The sequence below is a fragment of the Diceros bicornis genome, chromosome 19 (genome assembly GCF_020826845.1).
Source record: "Diceros bicornis minor isolate mBicDic1 chromosome 19, mDicBic1.mat.cur, whole genome shotgun sequence".
Lineage (NCBI taxonomy): Eukaryota > Metazoa > Chordata > Mammalia > Perissodactyla > Rhinocerotidae > Diceros > Diceros bicornis.
Window position 1 is genome coordinate 40,757,511 of NC_080758.1, and position 23,140 is coordinate 40,780,650.

The 23,140-nt window shown below is 35.5% G+C and overlaps 1 protein-coding gene across 15 annotated transcripts in view; it reads right to left on the reverse strand.

Annotated features, from left to right (window-relative positions):
* TASP1 (taspase 1) overlaps positions 1–23,140 on the reverse strand; it is a 255,473-nt gene that overhangs the window by 227,819 nt on the left and 4,514 nt on the right. For 12 of the 15 annotated variants that reach the window (XM_058563234.1, XM_058563237.1, XM_058563229.1 and 9 more), the window contains exons 2-4: positions 17,658–17,876; positions 14,227–14,294; positions 12,420–12,488 (exon numbers count right to left, since the gene is read on the reverse strand). In XM_058563234.1, coding sequence (XP_058419217.1) covers positions 12,420–12,488; positions 14,227–14,294; positions 17,658–17,802 — 282 coding nt within the window. In that variant the 5' untranslated portion in view covers positions 17,803–17,876. Of the gene's footprint in view, positions 1–601; positions 2,554–6,677; positions 6,833–12,419; positions 12,489–14,226; positions 14,295–17,657; positions 17,877–20,672; positions 20,701–23,140 lie in introns of those variants that run through there. The other 3 variants (XM_058563228.1, XM_058563240.1, XM_058563231.1) reach the window with 3 other exon arrangements.

The following is a 23,140-nucleotide window of genomic DNA, read 5'->3' on the forward strand; positions in this document are numbered from 1 at the left end:
ACAAACAAAAAAAAGCAGATGCAAAAGAATACATATTGCATGATTCCATGGATGGACATTTGAGTTGTTTCCACCTTTTTGCTATTGTGAATACTGTTGCTGTGAAGATTCCTGTACAAGTATTTGTTTGAGCACCAAATTTACCCTGGAGTGCCTGGAAGCGGGCATGAGGGGTCTTCTAAGAGGACTGCAAATGTTCTGTTTCCTGAACGGGGCTATGTTCACTCTGAAAAGTTCAAGGAGCTGTCCCCTTATGATAAATGCATATACTTTTCTACATGTATACTACACTTCAATAAAAAAGTTTTGAAACTATAATGTAAAAGTTTGAAAATAAAAGATTAATTGCAAATTTTTTTAAAAACTGTTACCATTGTGAGATAAAGGATCCAAGGGATCTCTCTGTATTATTTCTTACAACTGCATGTAAGTCTATAATTATCTCAAAAAGTTTTTTTAAAAAAATCAGAAAATGAAAATTTCCATATTCCCATCCTCAAAGATTCTGATTTAGGTCATGTGAGGTCAAGATAGGGAATCTTCATTTTTTTGAACAAGCTACCTCAAGTGATTTTGATCCAGCTGGACCATGGCCCCTCACCTTGAGAAACCCCAACCTAAATGAACTCCATAAGCTGCTTAACTTCATTTTTTCCGCGAACCCCATCTTGAGGCTTGTAAAGGCATCTATCCTTCGTGCAACAGCACGAAGGAGGTGGAGAGTAAGAAAGCACAAATGAGCCATGAGAAGCTACAAAAGCTAACCACTCTGGGAACCAGGATTCAATTTTAACTGGAGAAAAATCAGATGAATTGGAAAAAGATTAATAAAATATGAGATTCATGGGTAAAAGAACAAAGCTTTCTGGGTAATCATCACAGATGCAGCCACAAATATTATGCACAAATCCATAATTTTTCTTAGTATGTTTTCCATTAAGTAGTAGTGGAATCAAGATAAGATAAATGATGTTGGAAGCTAAATATCCTTTAGGAGGTTAGCAAGACAATGTTTAAAAACATTGTCAGTGCAATATGCTTGTACTTATGGTCATTTCTGGTACATTCTTCACCACAAACAGTGAAAATAATATTTTACTCCTGGGACCAAAAGTAAATAAAGGAACAATTTAGTTCAAGCTTCGTTGGGTCACAGAGTATTTTGATCTGCTTTAGCTCCAGCTCAAAACTCTTTGGAGTGATATACTTTGGTTCTGGTTCAAATTGCTTCAATGGGAAATTTTTTGAAAAGTCTTTAGTTTGACTGAAATTCATTTTCAAAATAACAAGTTAATACTTTAGTTCAATTCCAATTTTAAAAAATCAAATCAAAGCTCATTCTAGTTTTACTCTTACTTTTGGTAGAAATCCCTGTTGCAACAATTTGTAATCTCTAGAGCCATAAACTGATACCAATTAAACCATCAATTCATTTTCTCAGCCCTTCCAATAAGACATGTGTTGGCATACCTGTCCAAGCCTTATTTTTGGCTATACCTTGAACGGAAATATAGTTTTAGTTACACAGCCTCCTATATTCAAAAGGGTAGCTGTCACTCAGCCCTAGCAGACTGCATCCCTGAGAGAATACATGCTCCATGCAGCCAGATCTTTTTTTTTCCAAGAGAAGTTAGAAATTCACATTTCTATGAGTCTCCTGATTTTCAAATATTGGCAACAAATTCCAATTTTTAAGAACTAGTCTATGGGCGAATTAACACACATCTGTGAACTGTCTCTTCTGCAACCCCTGGCCTACATCACTTTGTAAAGGTTAATAAGGTCTCAAGCTTCTCCAGATGCAGAATCTGAACTTCGGTAAGTCTTCAGTTTTCCACACAATACAAATTTTGAGCAAAGTAGCTCTTGGACACAAATGCCAGTCCTTACCACAAACTTTGATTTCATTTTCATGCTTAGTTGAATATTCAAAATACTGAATATTCCTACTTCTTACTACTTAAACAAGAAGAATGATAAATACAGACTTAGCCACTACACTGCGCTGTAGTCTAACTACCATGTGTCAACACACTTTACTAAGAAGAGCCAGGTTAGTGGTCAAAAATGCCACATATCTTCTAATTATGACAATTAGAATTTATAATACTTTTTGCTTCTCCACAATGAGTCAGATAAGCTTTCTACACAGAATTCACAAGAAGAACGATGAAATATGGTATTTTTCTCAAGACTACTTTGATCACCATAATATAGACAGTTTCGCCTATAACTTTATCCAGTGGTTAATTGCCATTATCAAAATGATAAGAGATAACACAGTATTCTCTTTGGAGCAAAACAAAAAACAAAAAGAAAATAACTCACGCACTTAAAACTTACATAGTTACATGGGAGGAGGGAATATCAATGTTTAGGTAACATGCAAAAAATGACAAAGAGATAATCAGGTAAAATAATTAAAGGATAATGAGAATCTATATATAAATTAGTTACCAGATCCCACACAGTTTTTGTGCAAGTTGACTCTTATGTTCTCAGTATGAACTCTCGTGATTTCAAGATCAAGGCAATAGCCATGGGAAATTAAACAAGTATTAAATTTTGAAGAAATTATGGCATTCAGATGGACAACATTTATAGAAAGAAAAATTACTGGGTAAACAAAGAAACAGTAACAAGGTAACCAATTCAGAAATCCACTCAAGTACCAGGCCTATGAAAACCATAATTAGCCTATCCAGGCCTTGCTCTTCTGTCTTCCATCCTGCCCTTCCACCCCCAACATGCCCATTCACCATCTCTCTGCACCTCTTTTAGGATACAGGGGATGGGCTTAAAGAGTGTCAATTACACTACCCTTTGTCCAGTTCTGAAAAAATCCTCAATTAAAAAAAGGTGAAACTATGATAAAACCTTTTATTACTACTAATAAATTTTATTTAACTCTGTTAACCTTGTTTTCCATGACTGACTAAATGGATAATATGGACAGTAGAGATCTACAACATGGAAATCACAAGAAGATTATGGATTCTTCCTAACGTTTGGTACAATATTGACCTAAAAAGCAGAATTTCCACAACTGGAGCTAATTAGAGATCACAGTATCTGTTATCACGGGACTACAGAAAACAAGGTAAGCAGCTAGACAGATCATACAATTTAACAACCACTTTGCAAGTACTTGTTAACTACACCTTAAAAGATCTCCAAGGAAGTTATATCCACGTGTTATGAGCATGCTGTGTCCAAAAATACGGGATGCATGCAGCCTCCACATAGCAGAGTGAGATTTACCATTATAAATATTCTTAGTTAATGCTTGTGTATAGAAACCAGGAGACATTTGCAAATTTATTTTCAGGTCACTGAAAATAAAACCCACAAAGCCTATTTTCATGCATGTGTTGAAAACAAAGGTACATGAGATTATTTCTGTAGTGATGCTGCCTGTTCTTCAAGTTATTCTCTAAAACAGGATTATATAAGAATATTTTCACCAAAATACTAGCCAATCATAAACAAGCATGCCTTACTGAGATACATACTATTGTTTATGTTTTTAGCCAATTAATATTATATTAATAAAGACTGGGAGGTTTAAGAATCAATAGACTTTAACCAATAAGTTTCACCAGAGTTAGCCAAAAAATATTTTTACTAGGCCCAAATGAAGTATCTTTCATTCATTAATACAGAACCACAGGACATACTTAGACATCAGATGCTCAATTATCTAAAAAGAGTTCCTAGGGAAACAAAAAATTTTCCATTTTCATTCTGTAACTGCTCCCTAACAACAGAAAGTATTCTTTCTTTTTTGGCATTCTCTCTTTTCTCTCTACCTCAGGACATATTTGCAGATGCACTGGCTGCTTTACAGACATGCTAAAAGTTCTTGCTGTGGTTGATCAAAGTTGGAATGCCTGAGGAAATTACTCAAATTAGACAGCCTGGAATTATATCTAGCCAAATAGCTACAGTGCTCTGCTTTTAACATGTGTTAAAGTAATATTTTAGCTATCCTGGACGTAAGTTGAGAGAACATTTGTTTGCATCACACTCTGTGAACACTTGAGTCAAATATAATGTTGAGTACCTGGTTTAGTATGTGTGACAGTTCATTTTTTTAACTGTTCAATTACACAAAAGACACACACTTTATGTTAAAAAAAAAAGAACTCTCACACACAACAGCATATGTATTAGGAACTAAGACTTTTTATGATCTTCTTGAAGCATCCAAGCTCTTCTGAAAATGTCAGAATAAACGCAACAAATATTGATATTTGTTCATTAGAGTACTTGTTGATCGGGCACAGAATAATCTGTCAAAAAATAGAACCATATTTTTCTCTATTTTAATATTTTAATAAAATATTACTAAATATTTTAATAAAAAAGCACTGCACATCTGTACTCACCTCCTTTCTACTATTAATATGCCTAATTTGCAAATAAAAATATAACATAATTAAGCAGAAAAATGACATCACAGCAGTTTATTTTAATGTTCTTTTTTAATTGAAAGCCACAGAATTGCAGTACAAAGAGTTACTTGTCCAACGTAACACAAATCTCTAAAACAAAATATTGGCTTCAATAGACTTGCACATCTGAAATAGTTTTAAACTTTGTTTTAGTTGGATTCTTTATGATGTCCAGGAAGAGGTTAGCACACGCGGTACCTGAAATTGTCTTTTCCACATGAACTACAATTGAAAAGACAAATGTAGCTGTTTCTCTAGTAAAGCCAAATTTGGCATCCACTTATACTTCCCTTCAACCTAAATAATTACAGCTTTTAACCATGTTAACAATAATATGGAAATATCACTCAAAAAGAACCTAACAGACCATGGAATTATAATAACTTAAACCACCCTTCTATCAAAAGTGAAGTAAGGACATGGTCAGAATTGAGGGGGAGAGACGGGTATTACTAACTTATACGTAGTAACTTATAACTATGCTTCTTTTTATTAAAAAGACTTCCAACCCACTAGAAAATGTTCATCTGCACATATTCCAAGAGAGAAAAACATAAATAAGTTCCTCACTCTGAATTTTCTGAGAAGCCTAATAAGTGTTATAGTGTTGATGCCCTGTGTTATGGTATATGCACATCATGAACTGTCAGGAAAGGTGTACACCATGCAGGAGGGCTGGACTCTGTGTGAGAAGGACTGCCAGTAAAAACTCCCTGGCAGTGGGAATGGCCAAAGAACTTTTGTCAACTGGGATGCATAGGATTCAATTTTAAGCTGTTTGCTCTGCTACAATGAGATGCAATCCTTGATTATTCTAACACTTAGGTAAAGCCTGCCACACTAATAATAGGTAGAGAGAATGAATGAAAAAAAAAGTGAAGTAATGTTTTGTTCTGCTTTGGAACAGGACGTAGGATATGATCTTGATTGGAATTCCTAAAAATTATATAACTTAAGTTTCTTCCTCATTCCTTTCCAGATTCTGAATAAAGGCCTGGGTTTGAGAGATGGACAAAAATTTAAAACCAGTAGGCAGTCTTTCAGTTTGACCTTCATGATATCAGTCTGTGATTTTGCTGAACACAGAAAAATCTTCTTAGCCTAGCTCCTTCATTACAAAAAGCAAAAAAAAAAACAAAAAACAGTAGATGTTAGGTTATAAAATTGATACCCCAAATGATATAGATCCAAACACACACACACACACACACACACACACACACACAAAGATTCAATAATCATAACACTAGGGGCCAGCCGGTGGCATAGCAGTTAAGTTTGCACGCTCTGCTTCAGTGGCCCAGGGATCACAGGTTCGGATCCTGGGCGCAGACCTACACACCACTTATCTAAGCCATGCTGTGGCAGGCATCCCACATATAAAATAGAGGGAGATTGGCACAGATGTTAGCTCAGGGCCAATCTTCCTCAGCAAAAAGAGGAGGCTTGGCAACAGATGTTAGCTCAGGGCTAATCTTCCTCATCAAAAAAATAAATAAATAAAAATAATCATAACACCATAAAGAGCCAATGAAGCTAATATCTCTATTAATATAGGACAGGAAGACATTTTACACTCAATCCAAAAGTCTAAATTGCTTCCACATAACCAAAACACAGGATTACCACCAACTCCACCACACTACCAAATGTAGCTTTAAGTAGCTCAAAACTGAATTCCAAAATGTAGTACATTCTCAGAGAGTAACAACTCCCAGAGCAAAATAAGGGCTCACACACAAAGCCACATGCTTCTCACGAACTGCTAAGTCTGGTCTTGGACCATATCTTCTACCAGATTCAGCCAAGACTACATCTGATAAGGTCCACACAGCTCATCAAGAAATGGCTAGAAAAAGGTGAACAATTTTTCATGTTCCCATCAGTACAAAGTAAAACATAACAAGCTCTGTACTTAAATGTCTCAACTTGGTCAAAAACTAATACATGATTTCGATGCAGTGTAAAATTAATCTAGAATGTAATAATTGATCCAGTTTTCTTTTTATTCAAGAAAAAATTAAAAGGAAAAAAAAGATCACTGCTTTTCCATTAAGCAGGTACTTTGTGCTCGAGGGCACGTTTAATTTCTAGGGTCTTAGAAAAAGAGCAGATGTACCTAATGTGTAAACACAAACAGTAAGTTACAAGTTGCCCCTTAGTACTAAAGGCAAGAATCAGGATCAGTACCTTAAAAAGTGTTTTAAAAAAAGCGTAACTTACTTTTACTGTCCCAGGCTAACTGGGCTCTGTCTGGTGCTTCTTTGTCTGCACATGGCCACCCACAGCCTGTCTTCTAATTAAATCAATGCTCTAGCAGCAGAACAAGCAAACAAGTTGCCTCCCATCTGCGTACAGCTCTTCAGGACACATTTCCCTTGGTCAGAAGGTGGAAATTCTTGGGAGAGGTGATTTTCTCTGCCTCTTCACAAGAAGAACATGGATACTTGGCTGGATGCAACTCCATGAAGTGTAACTGTGTGTGTACACCTCAAAAAATAAAACAAAAAATGCAGAGAAACATAAAGACTCTATAAACAGCTGGATTACACAGAACTACTGAAGCACCACTGGAGATACTGATAAACAGACAGGCAAATTGGGTCTGACTGAAATAATCAACGATACCAAGTTGAAAAAAAAAAAAAGTAAAAAAAAGCATCTAAAGTCAAAACTCAAATTTCATGCAATGAAAACCTTTTAAGTACTACAAAGGGAAAAAAGGTAAAACTCCTTGCTTCACATACATAAAAACAGGACTTCCCCCCCCTCCCCCAATTACAGAGAATAAAAGATATTATCAATGGAAGAAAACAATGACACTTTGGAGGATGGTAGGTCTAAAATTAGATTCAACAGTCACATTATGGTTAATGGGCACTTGTGTATATGTGAGCTCTATAAATGCATCAAGCTGTCTTTCCAATGTGTTCAGCACTATGTGGGAAGAAAGAGGTGGAGGAAGCAAGAAACCACTGAAATACTCAGCTACCATCTGCTTAAGAAAAGATGATTTCTGCAAAACAAAACATGTGCAGAAGAATGGAGATGCTCATTTATTTAAATAATTTTTTTAACCTCCCAAATAAACAGAAATGATTGCAAAGCAGATGCCCCTAGTTTTTTGCAATAAAAACCAAACACTGAAGTAGGGTAGGGAGCAGGGTGTGGTTAAGCATCAACTCACAAAGAAACCCCACAAGGGAACTTGCTACAGGTTTGGTGAGAGAAAGGGAGGTATATCAGCCCTTCCCAATGTTCCCTTCCATCCTAGATATGCCCATATGCCAGCAGCAAGCCACACCATCTCCATGACTGCTAAGCATTTCAAGGACTGGCAGGACTTAGGTGCTCTCTCTCCCGCTGAGGCACATGGACAATTCCAGCCAAGGTATATAGCCAAGGGAAGGGGGTGTGACCTAATCCTACAGCTGCACAGAGGCCTGGTCTGTGGTCCACCAACAACAGACTATTCAATAGTGATGACACTGGAGATACCTGCTTTAAAGAAATGCAGGCAGAGCTGGCTCTGGGTATAAGAGGATGTAGAGATACAGATAAATGTCTAACAATATGATATATAATAATATGAATATATAATAATGCAAATACCTACTTTTTTTCTCTCACCCCAAACTATCAGCCATCTGGATAAGAAGTTACTTTGTAAAGGATTTTTCTAGAATTCATAAGCAAGCATTACATTGGATTATACAGAGATCCAAAGATAATGGACTGATTTTAGCAGACAGATATAAAAATGTGTGCCCAATATAATCTGCCCTTTATATGCTAAAGCATTTGGTCAATAAACTAGTTTGAACCAGGAATTACCTACCATCTTTCTTGACCATATGAAGCCTTAAAGGATGAATCGAGTCAACAGAAGCACTGAAGGGTCCACTTAGAATAAGTCCAACAAAACACTTTTAACAAAGGAGCCTGTGCAAGTTGCCTTTCACTACATGAAATTTAAAAGCTATACACACAGTATTCTACCTACCAAAATGACTAGTTTCCAAAATGAATTGACCAAATCTCTCAAAAGCTACACCACGATCTTGAAAATCTCAGCCAGATTCATCAATTTTCTCACACGAGACTACAAATAACCTCTCAAAAGTCTGTCATTCACATTTCACCTATTATTCCTTATTAGAGCTTTTAAAACCAGGTCTTAGTACATACTTTTTTTAGAAAAATATTGATGTGCAAAGGGAACTTTACTATGCATTTTACAAAGAGTTCATTTTCTATCAGAATCCATGAAACACTTTCTACCTTAGCAATGGCATCATGACTCATCCAGCTCTATACCCAATTTCCTCAAAGAAAATTTATATTGAAGCTGTACCATGTGAAATGTGCAAAACTATAGTCCAGAATGTAAAATCCACTGTCACTACCTAAACTAAAACTATTTCAAAAGCAGCCATGAAAACAACTGTCTTCCAAATGTATAGCTCCAGGTATGAAGATCAAATTGTTTCACAATATTTATCTTCTCTACTATGAGTGAAATCAGAGTTGAACTACCCAATGGATAGAAGTCACTTTCCCACCAGTTATAAGGATAATGTCAAAAAAGCTATAAATGGCGAAATGAAACAACGAGACCAAATCAATTTAACAAATTATTAAAATATGATCTATAAACTAACCTTTCCATTTCCTTCCCCACATGTTGAAGATAAACAAAATTCACTTTGGAGTCATATCATTTTCATTTCCACACTGCAAAACATCCCTCAAATGGGAGAGGCCAAGGGAAAAGCTGGTGGGTTTAATAAGCAGGAACTTGTGCACTCACCTCCCCTCCTTATTTATTTATTTATTTATTTATTTTTAAAGATTTTATTTATTTATTTTCCCCCCAAAGCCCCAGTAGATAGTTGTATGTCATAGCTGCACATTCCCCCCTTATTTAAATGAAGGAAATACTCCCCTTGTGTCCAGAAGTGGTAGTCTTAGGATGACACAACTTGTCTATAGCGGTAGACAAAAAAAAAATTGAAACTACACACACAGAAATAGTTTCCAAGAAAAGCTCAAAAATGATGTGTCTAGTTGGTCTGCATAAGTGTGTGTGCGGGTGAGCGTGTGCATGCGTGCATGTGTGTGTGGGTGTAAATTTCTCTTTCACCTTGTCTCTTCCTCCTTTATGGTGTCAAGTGTATTTTTCACTGTTTGGGTAAGTGCAAATTTTCGTATTTTTTAAAATATAAAGCCAGATATCCTTTCTAGCCAATAAGGGCCATTAAGTCATTTCAGTCATTTCAATCCACAACTAGTAAAGTGTTCAAGGAAGTCAAACCAATTTTAGTATCTGCCTAACTAATAATGTAACAGGCAAGTTTAAAAAGTACAGGTTTTTTAAGTCAAAAAGTATATCCCAAAGCCAAAAAGAAAAGGTATGATGATTGTCCATATCTATTTAATAATTAGGACAAAACTTAGCTCTACTGAATAGATTGATCAAAACTAAAGATAAGTAGTTACTCTCAAATTAAACATAACATAGTGTATGTATAAATATATCAGATTCTATGGGACTTTTCAGTAGGCTGAAAGGACTCAACATTGTCCCTTATATTTTTCTAAGTACAGAATATATTAGAAGCTGATTTTCTTATATCTTTCCACTGAACCAAACTATTACAATAATTCTTCAACTGAACTCTTTATTTAAAACCTCACCCTCTTTAAAGGTGGTGAATCACAATAATGCAAGGTGACTAAAACTCTTAGCTTATACTGGGGCAGTATAAGCATGACTTCCAACATAATTCTTAAGATTTAGGAAAATTTTTCCAGTTTAGTGTAGCCCGAGCCTTTAAACAATTAAAATATATTTCAATCAAAGATTCCACATAAAAATAAAATTTTAAACATAATTAATTGAAATTCTTCCCAAAATTTAACAATTAAAGGGGGGAAAGTACACTAAACTCACTCAGGCCAGTATCCTATGCTACCACCATCCATATAACATAGTCCAATCAAAGATACTAGAACAAGTTTGTTCAAAAAAGAACTTCAAATCCATACTCTTAAAAAACACAGGTCATCATTCAAAATTATAAAGCTCCCTTACTCATTTACTCAGAATTATAAAACTCACTAGTCCAAAGTGTGTTTTTAATCATTTTTAAATATAAATATGCAAACTCTTTAAAGGTAAGATTGATTCATCACTGGGGGAAAATATAATGAAACATTCAACATGATTATTAAAGTTATTCTAAGATGAAAAATTAATTAAAAATTAAATTAAATTTTAACTTTTTTAAAGTTATATTCTAGGATGAAGAGAAAAAGAAACACTTAATGTTACTCAATTTTGTATTCATGGTAGCCATTATAGTATATCCCCCAGCTACTCATTAACCTTCTTTCCCTAGACCCACACTGACTCCATGCACTGGTAATCACAGAACATCATCTTCTGCACAGTGGAGGGTAATTTGCAATTAACAATGGAATTAAGTTGGATGAAGCTTTCCTTATGTGCGTTCTTTGAGTAAAGGTAAGATTTGGTGATAAGGACATCAATCTGCTTTCTTGCATCACTTTTCTCCTTTTATCCACAATATATAATTAACCTTTCCTTGACATTGTAAAACATGTCATTAATAATTACCATAAATATTCACCTCATATATATCATCTCCAAAGCACCTCATAATAGTAATAACAGCTAACATTTAAGGAGTGCTTACCATGTGCCACACACTGTTCTAAGTGATTGTCATAAGTTAACTCAGTTAATCTTCAGAACTCTATGAAGCAGGAATTACTATCCCCATATTATAAATGGGGAAACTGAGTCAAGGGGAGGCTGTGAGGTGCCCAGGGACACATGACTAATGATTGGTAAAGCTGGTATCAGTCACGATAGGAAAGGACCACATATCCTAAGTCAGAGCTCAGGGACCAAACTACAATAGAACCGGCGCCCATCATATATGTTCACCTTCCTTGACTGCACTAGGACCAAGATACAGGCATTAACAGGGGATATTAAAATCTACAAAGTATAATCAAAAGAGTAACTCCACAATTAAGCAGGGGAATACACAGAAAACACAGTTAGGACTTTTGGTAAACTCCTGGGCAATTTTCACAGGGAAAAACAAGGCCTAGCATGACAGGGTAGGTGCCCCAATATGAAAGCCTAAACAACTCTATCACCTCCTCCCTCAAACTCATCACTGTTTTACCTTCATGTCTTATTTGATTCCCCAAGTAGTCTTTTCAACCAGAAAACTATTTGTTCACTATAATCCTCTAAAACTGACTGACACAAATCTATCTTCTCTAAGTTTGAGCAGCAGAAGTGAGTCTTCTGAAAGCCTCAATATCCGTAGCACAAACTCATCCTTAAGGTTCTAGAATAAGAGAACTGAGAGATCCCTTGGAATACAAAGAATTACGAATTTGAGAGCCTCCCCACGGAATTCCTCAATGTCTGCAGTTAACTGGAGACCACCTAACAATCACACTGGAGAAGACATACTTCACCAAACATAGCTTCAGAATATATATCTAACTGTTAGGTTTGTGAGGAAACTTCCCCTTCCTCTTTATAGACATTTCTACACAGCAGAATTTTTTGTTTTCTAAACAATGGAACATATATTCCTTTTGGGGAGAGTTAACTTAAGAAATTTTCCTACTGAAAATATTGAGGAAATTTAAGTATCCAATCACCAGTAACTTTCATATTCATGAATTTCACAAAATAGGGGGAAAAGGAATTTAACCAATTTTTCTATTACTCAGAGAAGTCTTCAATGAAAAAAGCCTAACAATATCACAGGCTTCTTCATAACTTTGTTAATATTGTTGGGAAACACTGGCCATATAATTGATGTTTGACTAACTCAACAGTTTCACATCATTGAAGAATAACAAACATAAACTCACAACTATTTTAAATAAAACATAAATAGAAAAAAGAAATACCTCCAGTTCCACCAGAGCTGCAGTCACTGCATCTGTTGCAAGAGCACCAGCCTGTAGCTTTTCAATTGCCTATGAGACCAAGGGGACAGATTATTCATTGTAAAAACTACAGCTTCTCAAACATACCCAGAAACTTTCCAAAGGCTTACAGAAGTGTGGGAGACATTTAGAGTTAATAAAAACTGATCACTAGTTCCATTCCATACTTCAAGACATAAACTACTTAGATTTAAAACAAACAAGCGTTTACATTCAGGATATCTGATGATATAGCTCCCTTACTATTATTCAAATTAAAACAATGAATAAAATCTATTCACTAAATGCAAAGTGCAGGGAATTTAGTAAGCGAAAGGGCTTTATTCATCATAGGGCAATTGAAAATAGCCAAAGAAAGTATATGAATTCAGTTTGGTTCAAATATCCTGCTAATTCATATTTTATATAAATAATTGAATCTCAGACTAAGCTAACGCTGTCTCCTTCACTGTTACTACTCTCCCCACCCCTAACTATAAAAAACAGTGACTCTCAGTCACAGAGGCATTTCAGAATGGACACATACAAGTGGTAACAGCATTTTTGATACTAATGTATTTCATATTGAGATAAACAAATCATATCCTTTTGTAATATAAACTACAGAGAGTAAAGGTCTATAAAATCACCTTGCTTCTTGGGTTAAATTAAGACAGGAAAAAAAGAGAAGGAAAACTGATTTCTAAATGAACTATTAAAGCTCCAATTTAGGCAACAAAGAGAAAGCTCAAAAACTAAAAACTGTTTTTCTCATTAAAGTTTTAAGAAGTTCCTTCATTGTATAAAGTGAGGAAGCTGATTATGCACTCCAAACGTATTAAGTTTCTAGGACTATACTTCTATAAAAGTAAAACGTACTTCTTTTCAGATAATAAAAAGATTTCACACTTTGAAAACAAAGATAAAAAATATAAAACAGCTTAGAACTTTTAGCTTTATTACAAATTTTTAAAAAACAGTAAAATCCCTAATACAAAATATTCTTCTTTATTTATGGAATTTCATTCATAAGAAAAGCTCAGATCTCTAATAAAGTATAACCTTTCTTTTAAATGGTATGTAAAGATATATGAAAAGAGCTGAGAGAGAACCATATTTACTTGATATAGAATATCTAATTAACATTATATTTGCATAAAAAGTAATGAAAGGTTTGCCTACAAGAGTATATAGTCGAGATCAAAATAAAAACAAATAATATTTCTTCTGGGTCAACTCCTGCCTCCACATTAAGTATTCAACAATTTAGCAAAACCTCAAAAACCAAAGAGAAAAAAAGCACAACTGAGTACAAGGGCAAAGCCAAACTCAAGAATGACAATGAATTTGCCATGATACAAACTACGTGATGAAAAATAGAAGGAAAAAGTACCAGATAATCTCCCTAAGAAAAGCACCCATTTTAACTTTTTATTATTTTTTTTTTCCCTTCATAGAAAGATACATTGGCCACCTTTAAGTTGTTTTCCCTACCCTTTCCATAGAGCTCAATACCTTCGCAAAGATTTAAAAATACATGATTGTGTGCCCACAATTCCAAAAATACAGACTTTAATCTGGGAAAGTAAGGGAAAGATCTAAGCATCATTTGGAGAAGAAAAAACACAAAACAAAACAAAACAAAAGACCTCACAAATAAAAGCAAAATAATTTTGTGGTCGACACCAACGACTGTCTTATAAATCAAACTTTAAAATTTTGAATTTCAAGGTAAAGCTGCTTTATGGTCAAAACTGAAATGTTTCCATCATATACATTCTCTTCATACCTTCTGACAAGCTCGTTTGCATACATGTTTATATTCCTTGGCTTTGGATTCAGAATGATAACCTGCACCTGTAGTAGAAAAAAAAACCAATTGTTAGTTACCATTAAAATATCACAGACATTGCTTATACTACGTAAATAGTCCATATACAGATGCTCTCCTAGTGACAATAAAACTACTGTCCTAACTGTACGGAGTTTTAAAATCTAACAGCTTCTTTCTCCACCATAAGCCTTTTTAATACCATGCCTTATCTCCTCTTTCAAAAGCTATTTTCCTGCAAGAGGCACTAGAAACAGCTCATGTCCACAAAGAGGCTTTATCAACGTCACCTCTCCTCTTGAAAACCTCTCTCCAAAGTCAGGAGTTTTTTTGGTCCGGAGTTGATAACCCTGGCAGTGTCAGGGACAGAGTTCCTTAAAGTTCCTCTCTGTTGACCTTTAGAAAGCCACTGCCATTTGGGAAATTACTATTCAGAATCCAGAATTCTTAAGAGTAACTTCAGAAAACTAGGTAGTGTCTAAATAACATTTGAAGTTGAGGGGTGTTACATCCAACCTGTCCAAAACCACCACCAATACCACCACTCCACCCAAACCTTTACACCCTCTCACCTCCTGGAATGTAGCTAAGGGTGTCTTAAACCTCAGTGAAGGTATATTCAGGACTGACTATTAGAAATCCTTGGGGCTGGCCCGGTGGCGCAGCGGTTAAATGCGCATGCTCTGCTGTGGTGGCCCAGGGTTCACAGGTTCGGATCCCAGGCGCGCACCGACACATCACTTGTCAAGCCATGTTGTGGCAGCGTCCCATATAAAGCAGAGGAAGATGGGCATGGATGTTAGCCCAGGGCCAACCTTCCTCAGCAAAAAGAGGAGGATTGGCATCGGATGTTAGCTCAGGGCTGATCTTCCTCACAAAAACAAACAAAAAAGGAAATCCTGGTGGTCCCTGTCTCTTAATAAACACCCAGCAACTTCCTCAAGAGAATGGCTCTGAAATTTGTTTCCCTAAAAGGATTAATACTTGCTTAGTTAGAGATTTGAGAATAATCTAAATAAGAAAGCAACCAATACAAGAGTCCTTAAACTCTTGTGATGATCAGGCTTCTGATGGAAGTTCTATAACAGAGTTCTGAACCACCACTTCCCATCAAGGCCCCATAGGAGTCCAAAACAAAGGTTAAGAACTACATCTCTAAGCCTCAGGGCTCCTCCTGTGGGACTGCAGACTCTGACACAAACTTAACACACCTATCCTCAAGGCAGAGAAAGAACTGGCACACGAAGCTATTGTTAAGGGCCCCAAGAGGGCAGAAAAGACGCCCAAGCAACAGGAATCCATAATACACCCAAATTCTAATCCTGTTTCTGAAGAAAACTCTGAAAATTCATGGAACCTGTGCCAATATTTAATAGGCCTCTCTTCATGGTTCTCTAACAGGTGATCTCAGGTCTGTTGTCTTAGATATTAGATGTCCGGGCATGGGGGGGTTGGGGAACGGCAATCTTTCAGCAGTGTTTCCCAGAGCATAGGACAGTATTGCCAAATATATAACTGTAGCTTACGGATAACAGAGTTAATAGCATTAACATATAAATTCCTCTGCTTGGAATAGAGAAAAAGTCTCAGCATGGCTCCAGTATATCTTTACTATCTGATTAACACTTGCTAATTCCTCTATTTATCAAAGAAAAGGTAGGCTTAGGATCTAAGCCACTGACATGCAACAGGATCTAGCTAAAATTTAAATACATTGTTTTGTTTGCACTATGTTTAAAGTTATTTTTTCTTCATGGAAGTGATACAGACATTTAAGTAAAGACAGGTTTCATCTTTAAAATTTTAAGGTAAGAAAGTGTTTAGTTTTTTAATATTAGGTATACAGTATAGGTAGTATACAGATTTGGGAAAAATCAAGAATCAACTACTCGAGTAAAATTTGGGCAAATCTCTAGTGCGAAAAAAATAAAAACAGCTTTAAAATCTCTACATTGAATGAGGAATTGAAATTTTGTCCGTTTAATGTGCAAGATATATACTTCTGCATAATCAATCACTCTGTCTGACCCGCCAATAATTTAGAAGGGGGAGGTCACCCTTAATCCACACTATTTCATGCCAGAACCTAGATTTCCTCCTATTACTGCAGACCCCCAGCACCAACTTTATCGAAGAGCCATTACCATCAAGTGTGTGTCTGAAAGAGGCCATGACAGTCATAGAAAGCAATGCTTGCCAACAAGTCAAAAGCTCTATGTTTTTGTTTGTTACAAATTTCAGACATTTCTTGTATGTTTTTGAAATATTCATTCTGAATAAAACAACTCACTAGGTACCATGAAAGATGCACCATCAACATGGTGTAGCAGAAAGAACACTGGACTAGGAGTCTCAAGACAGGAGTTCTAGCCCCAGGTCTACTTCTAACTGGTTATGTCTATAAATTTACCTCATTTCTTTGAAAAATTATTTGAAAGAAAAGGATACTGAACCTTTTTTTTTCTTTTAGATTCTTCTGGATTAGATTCCACAAGACTTCCCAAGTTGTCCAGTCTAGACATAGCCAAAAGTTAATCACCAGGCAGAACACCAGTTTGACAGGAAGAAATAATTTCACTCCTTACCCCATATCAAAGCTATTTTTGCTCCCATCCTGCTTGACTGTCTGAGAAGAGTTAAAAGGAGACCCAGCCATTCCTTCTTCCTTCACAGAGGTCATGAACTTGAGATTCTGAACGCAGGCAAATAAAAATGACCAAAGGGAAAAAAAAAGCCTGCTGAGTAGATCTGGGCAGAGCTGCACTGCTCTGAAACCCAAGACCCTTCAATGATGGGGGACCCAGGGGTTGAACTTCACTGCATCTGTCCTCGAAGTCCTCTGAAGTAGAGATTACAGACTGATGTGTTGCCAAAAGCACTAGACTGGGACTTAAGGGTCCACTAAGGGTTATCTCAACCTGGCTCTAGCATGAACTAGCCATGTGGCTCTGGTTTTAAGGTTCTTCATTTATAATACTAAGAAGGCGAACTAGCTCTAAGGCTGTGTAATTATACTCTAAGATGGCCATAGTCAAATATAGGGTTAACAAAATTTTTTCAGCAGTATTATTTTTAAAAACATAAACCAGAGTTTATTTAAAAGATTACCTTGTATGGTTTTAACACTACCTAAATATATCTATTATATGGGGTAAAAGTAAATAATAGCATAGAGGATTGAAGAAGGCATAGAAGAGCTGTCGTTGTAAGATCTTCCAAGTTGGAATAAGGGAGACCCTCACTATATAGAAGTCAATCTCTTTGGTTCCAACTCCCCTCTGGCAGTTTGCCTGCTCAAAAGGTGAAATTCAATTCTCAACGTACTTCAAGGCAAGAAAAAAAAAAGCCAACATTATTTTCATCTTCTGACTCACCCACTTAGGGCTTACCTGCATGCACCAACACAAAGCCTCCTGGCTTCTCTTTATGAGACGGCTTTGTTTCCAGCTCTTTGGCTGTTATTTTAATAGCCGAAACTTGAGATGATCTGGAAGGCCCCCCTTCTCCAGAACTCATCCCCTTCTCCATGGTCATTCTCCGAGATTACCATCTTCTATTGGGAAAAGTGCATACTTCCATCCAAAAGTAATTACAGGAGAGGAATTACCCTAAAGGAAAACAGGCAAAGATGGTATGCATTTCTTTCCACTAACACACACATAACTTACACAAATCATGCAAGGATAACTTTCAAAAAACCTAATTTTAAAGTTATTTAACTGGGTAATACAAAGAATATAAAAAGGTTAGAATTTAAAGTTCTTTGTCCACTAACAGTACTTGCTTGAAGTCATATAAACAAAAGAACTGTTGTAAAAAGACTTCATACAGAGTCCAAAAATATTTTATCTTTCATTTTATCTATGTTGAAGAAAACCTCAATATATCACTTTCTACTCCCTCCAAACCAAATGTTAATAATCTCTGGGACATTCTAGAGTCACAGGCGGTGCTGGCAACATGACTGAGCCTTGATATAAAGCATAGACTGTTGCTTACTTCTTTTTTCCAGCTTTATTGAGATATAATTGATATATAACACTGTGTAAGTTTAAGGTATACAACGTGATGATTTGGTTCACATATATGCTACAAAATGATTACCATAACAAGGTTAGTTAACACATCCATTACCTTATATAATTACAATTTTGTGTGTGTGGTGAGAACATAAGATCTACAGATTGCTGCTTACTTAAAGAAATGAAGCAACATACAGATTCACATCTGCCTGTGAAGAACCTCTTAAGAAAAACTGTTTAATGTTCCACAGCTCAATTGTAAAACACAAATGCTAACAAAATTATATGACAACCAAGAAATTAAAATAACACTTGTGCAAATACTTGTTAATTTTCTTTTTTTTTTTTTGTGAGGAAGATCAGCCCTGAGCTAACATCCATGCTAATCCTCCTCTTTTTGCTGAGGAAGACCGGCTCTGAGCTAACATCTATTGCCAATCCTCCTCCTTTTTTTCCCCCAAAGCCCCAGTAGATAGTTGTATGTCATAGCTGCACATCCTTCTAGTTGCTGTATGTGGGACACGGTCTCAGCATGGCCGGACAAGCGGTGCGTAGGTGCACGCCCAGGATCCGAACCCGGGCCGCCAGTAGCGGAGCATGCACACTTAACCACTAAGCCACAGGGCCAGCCCAAATACTTGTTAATTTTCATGAAAGCTTTATTTCTGAGATTCTCAACAGATAAATGACAAAATATAAAATTTAATATAACAAATTACTAGCAACTTATACCATAAAGTTTCTAATTTTTCTTACAAGCTCATAAGCTTATAGCAATCTTGGCTTAGTAACAATAATGATAGCAGAATACATTCCAGATCAAGGAAAAATGGATCATTTAAAAATTGACATACAGAGATTTAAAGAAAATCCAAGAGTCAGGTGCTTGAAACTACTTGAACACCTAAGATGCACACTGTTAGGTAAAAATCTGTACCTTATTCTAAATTGAGAAATGGGGAGAGGCACAAGTCTTTCTTTTCCAATAGAAAACATAAACAGTAACATAAAGAGTGACTTAGCTGCCTAGTCTAAAAAAATCAGTGTTACTCAAAGTGTGGTCTGCAGACCAGTGTTTGTTACCAGTCTGCAAGAGATTATTATTTTATTAATATATTAATTGCTTTATATGCACATTTTCAACAATGTATATAGTTTTTGTAATTCTTTTCTATTTCCTCATGTTTTGTTTATAATTAATTTTTGAAACAATGTTATCTATCAAATCTAATAAAAATTTGAGCTCTTATTTTTATCTTTCATTCACAGTTCAATATTTCAGTTTTGGTTTTTTTTTGTATTTTACAAAAGAAATGGCCAGCAATGGATTGAAAATTTTTTTAAATTGGTCCTTGACACCAGAGATGGTCTGAGAGGCACTGCAATATGGTATTTTAACTTCCTTTAACTCCTGGTTAAAGAGAGTCCATTTAACTTTTATTATATAACATTTCATTCAAAGGACAAATAGGCTTACATCAAAAATATATATATGCTATTATATTAAAATGTTTAATATATTCATAAATGTAGAAAAAAATTTTTTAATACAAAAGAGTGCTGATACTGATTAAATAACAGTGAGTTAAAATGCCTGTTTTTATTTTTGATTTGTGGTGGTGGCTCTCTTTCTAAAGATAGATTTTCTTCCAATGACTTCACAAGGATCTGCCTCAATTACCTTTATTTGACTTTGGTTATTTTTCTGAGTTAGGTTACTATTTATTCACGTGTCAGTTGACAAAGTGGGATTTAAATAATTAGTGGTTCACGTGCCAGCCTATACAGGCCATTATGTCTGACCCAGCCATGAAATGAGCTTCGGCCCACTAGTCCCACAAACACAAGTTGAATAAAAATTCAGGCTTTGGAAAATTAAGAGTTTCAGTTAAAATGAAAACACATCTAAGCAGCATAGGTTATTAAACTTCAAGCTACTCTGACTCACTGCCATTAGATGCACTTTTTCATAAATAAGAAATTAGAACATCTACATTTTATAATGAATAAGGTTTGATGTAATAGGCATTTTAATGTATAGGAGAGATTTAAAAACACTGCTTCTCAAGTTTGTCTGAATAAAATAAAATGTGGAACATGAATTAATATGCTATTTCTTGAGCAATCTACCATTCCTCAGAGACTATCTGAAATATATTTATTTAGCAAACCATGTCACGTCAATAAACTCCTCCAAAAAGCCGGCCCCAAAGTTCTGCTGAACTGGGAAAGGAACTCAAGCAGACAGGCTATCAAATGTACAACTCTGGCTTCCAACTCTCCATGATTACCAGAATGTTTCTAACTGAATTAGAAATGAAGCAACTTCTACCCCAACATCAGTTTTTGTTTAACTCAGAACCGATTAAAGGTCTGACTTACCTAATAAATAAAGAGTTCCAACAAATGACTAAAAAAAGACCAGAAAAGAAACGCCAAATGAGCAAATCCTAGTTTACGGAAAAATTGTATAACAGTTTAAACAGATCAAAAGATACTAAACCTCACCCAAAAGAAAAATGCAAAATAAAACTACATTCAAATACTTTTTGATGTTTGCCAATCCAAGTTAAACAATGGTAAGATAACATCATGTTTTAAGAGTATAGAGAAACAGGAGTTCTCATATATTGCTGGTAACAGCATAAATTAATACAACTCAACAAGGGCAACTTGGCAAAATGATCAAAATTACAAATATACGCTAAAGGACTGTCTGTAATAGGAAATAAATGGACCAACAATATGTCTTGATAGACGTAGTTAAAAATAAAAGCAGCCACTGGAAAAAAATGAGAACATTCTTGATATACAAATATGGAATGACTATTCTTGAACATATTTTGGTAAGTATAAAAGGCACAATATAGAAATACATGCAGTACCATATTTTGAGGAAAGGGAAAAAATAATACAGCTAAATATATATGTGAAGTACAAATCTGGAAGAATAAACCAAAAAATAGTATAACTGGTCACCAGAAGAAGATTTGGATGAACGATAGACAAAGGTGGGATGGAAATTTCACTGTTCACCATTTGGTACTTTTCAATTTTAAAGAATCTGAATGTATTACTTACAAATAAATTTATTTATTCATTTATTTATTTATGGGAACACAAGGTAACTAGCTAAATCCAAGTTCTAAAATAAGGGAAGCCTATGAGATCCTACTTAAAAACTGCAGTAAGAGGGGAAACGCCACATTCTGAAGCTTCTCAACACTCATTCCACCTAGGGAAGGAACAGACAAAAACATGGCCAATCAACAATACTGGCCCAAGAGGTCTTTTTTGTTTTTGTTTTTCTGGATCTTGAACTTCTGGGTCTGTACAAACTACAAGTAATCCAAATTAAAAAAAAAAAAAAAATCACAGTATTTGATCTCTGTAGTTAAGACTAAGAAGTAAAAAAATAAATCATCACTGCAGATTAACATCAAATATCCCTGTGATATTTTTATCACATTTGTAGTCATTATTACAAATCATCTTTTGAAATTGACGAAGTATACTATACATCAGTACATTGATCCACAAGAAAAACATCTAACACTTCATCTAAGCTTTGAGGTAACACTCAACACAAAAGGTTTCCAATGAAAAGAGATGCATAAGCATGTCCTATATTTACACAACAGAAAACAACTGTATAGATCATTTATTTCTGAATAATATGTTTGAATATGGACATTCTGCAATTTCCTACCAGGGATGATATTAAAATTCATTTCACTGGCAACTTGTCCATCCTCTGCAACAGTTGCCTGAAGAGTTAAACACAAAGTTAGCATATGATCCAGCAATTCCACTCCTGGGTATACAGGACATACCTCAAAGATATTGTGGATTTGGTTCCAGACCACCACAATAAAGTGGATATCACAATAAAGTGAGTCACACAAATCTGTTGGTTTCCCAATGTATATAAAAGTTATGTTTATACTATACTGTAGTCTATTAAGTGTGAAATAGCAATACATCTTTAAAAAATGTACACACCTTAATTTAAAAATACTTTACTGCTAAAAATGCTAACTATCATCTGAGCCTTCATTGAGTTGTAATCCTTTTGTTGGTGGAGGGTCTTGTAAAAAACACATCGGCAAAGTACAGTAAAACGAGGTATGCCTGTATACCCAAGAGAACTGAGAACATGTCCACACAAAAACTTGGACATGGACGTTTATAGCAGAATTATTCATAAGAGTCAGAAAGCAGAAACAACTCAAACACCCATGAACTGATGATGGTTAAAGAAAATGTGGTACAGCAGTCCCTCCTCATTCGAGGGGGATACATTCCAAGACCCCCAGTGGATACCTGAACCCACGGACAGTTCTGAACCCTATATATACTATGTTTTTTCCTATACATACATATTTGAGGTGCAACAACAAGGCCAGCATGAAGTTCCTTTTCCTTCTTCACAATTTCATGGATAGAAGGTTCCTTCTTACCATAGATCTCAGCAACCCCAGCATACAATTTTTTTTTTCCTTATTAAGTCAAGAATGTTCACCTTTTCACTTAAAGGAAGCACTTTACAGCTTCCCTTTGACATATCCAAATTGCCAGCATCACTACTCTTGCACTTTGGGGCCATTACTAAGTAAAATAAGGGCTACCTGAACACAAGCACTATGACACCGTGATGTGACAGTAGATCTGATAACCAAGGCAGCTACTAATGGCTAACAGGCAGGCAGTGTACACAGCATGTATATGCAGGACAAATGGATGATTCACGATCTGGTTGGGACGGAGAGGGATGGCTCAAGGTTTCATCACGCTACTCAGAACTGCAGGTAATTTAAAACCTACAAATTGTTTATTTCTGGAATTTTCCA